The sequence below is a fragment of the Penaeus monodon genome, chromosome 25 (assembly GCF_015228065.2).
Source record: "Penaeus monodon isolate SGIC_2016 chromosome 25, NSTDA_Pmon_1, whole genome shotgun sequence".
Lineage (NCBI taxonomy): Eukaryota > Metazoa > Arthropoda > Malacostraca > Decapoda > Penaeidae > Penaeus > Penaeus monodon.
The window spans coordinates 18,308,317-18,308,760 of record NC_051410.1 but is presented as its reverse complement, the minus strand read 5'-3'; the positions used below and the strand labels follow the sequence as shown (position 1 = coordinate 18,308,760).

The window sequence follows — 444 nt, the reverse complement described above, 5'->3', positions numbered from 1 at the left end:
GTAGTTTACTATGCTAATACTATTCATTACAAACTTTATCATGCCTAGCTTCCTAAAAATTAGATATGCATAATCAAATTGAAGATTACTTATAGCTATCTTTTCTTACATATTTTTCTTCTCAACTTTTCTTATATCCTAAGAATCATAATGACTTCCCTTTATTTAACATTATCTATTATCAATATTTTTATCTATTCATCCATCCCTTCTAATTAACCATTATTCACTATAATCCATTCATTACATGGTATTATCATAATAAATTAAACACTGAATAATCACAAATATGCATCACACCTCTAAAGATCTTCCAAGGAGGCCCTGACAGAACGTTGTCTTGCCACTATCACGGGGCCCAATTACATGGCACTGGTAGACATTTCGCATAGTCTGCTTCTTCTGGAGATCTATCCGCTTCTCTCGTGTTACTGTTTACAGATA

The 444-nt window shown here is 32.2% G+C and overlaps 1 protein-coding gene across 1 annotated transcript in view; it reads right to left on the bottom strand.

Annotated features, from left to right (window-relative positions):
• The window catches only part of LOC119589095 (mitochondrial Rho GTPase 1-like), a gene marked incomplete in the record, with an annotated part of 21,050 nt that overhangs the window by 7,909 nt on the left and 12,697 nt on the right, over positions 1-444 (bottom strand). The window contains 1 exon segment of the mRNA XM_037937670.1: positions 301-431. Within this exon segment, the coding sequence (XP_037793598.1) occupies positions 301-431 (131 nt within the window).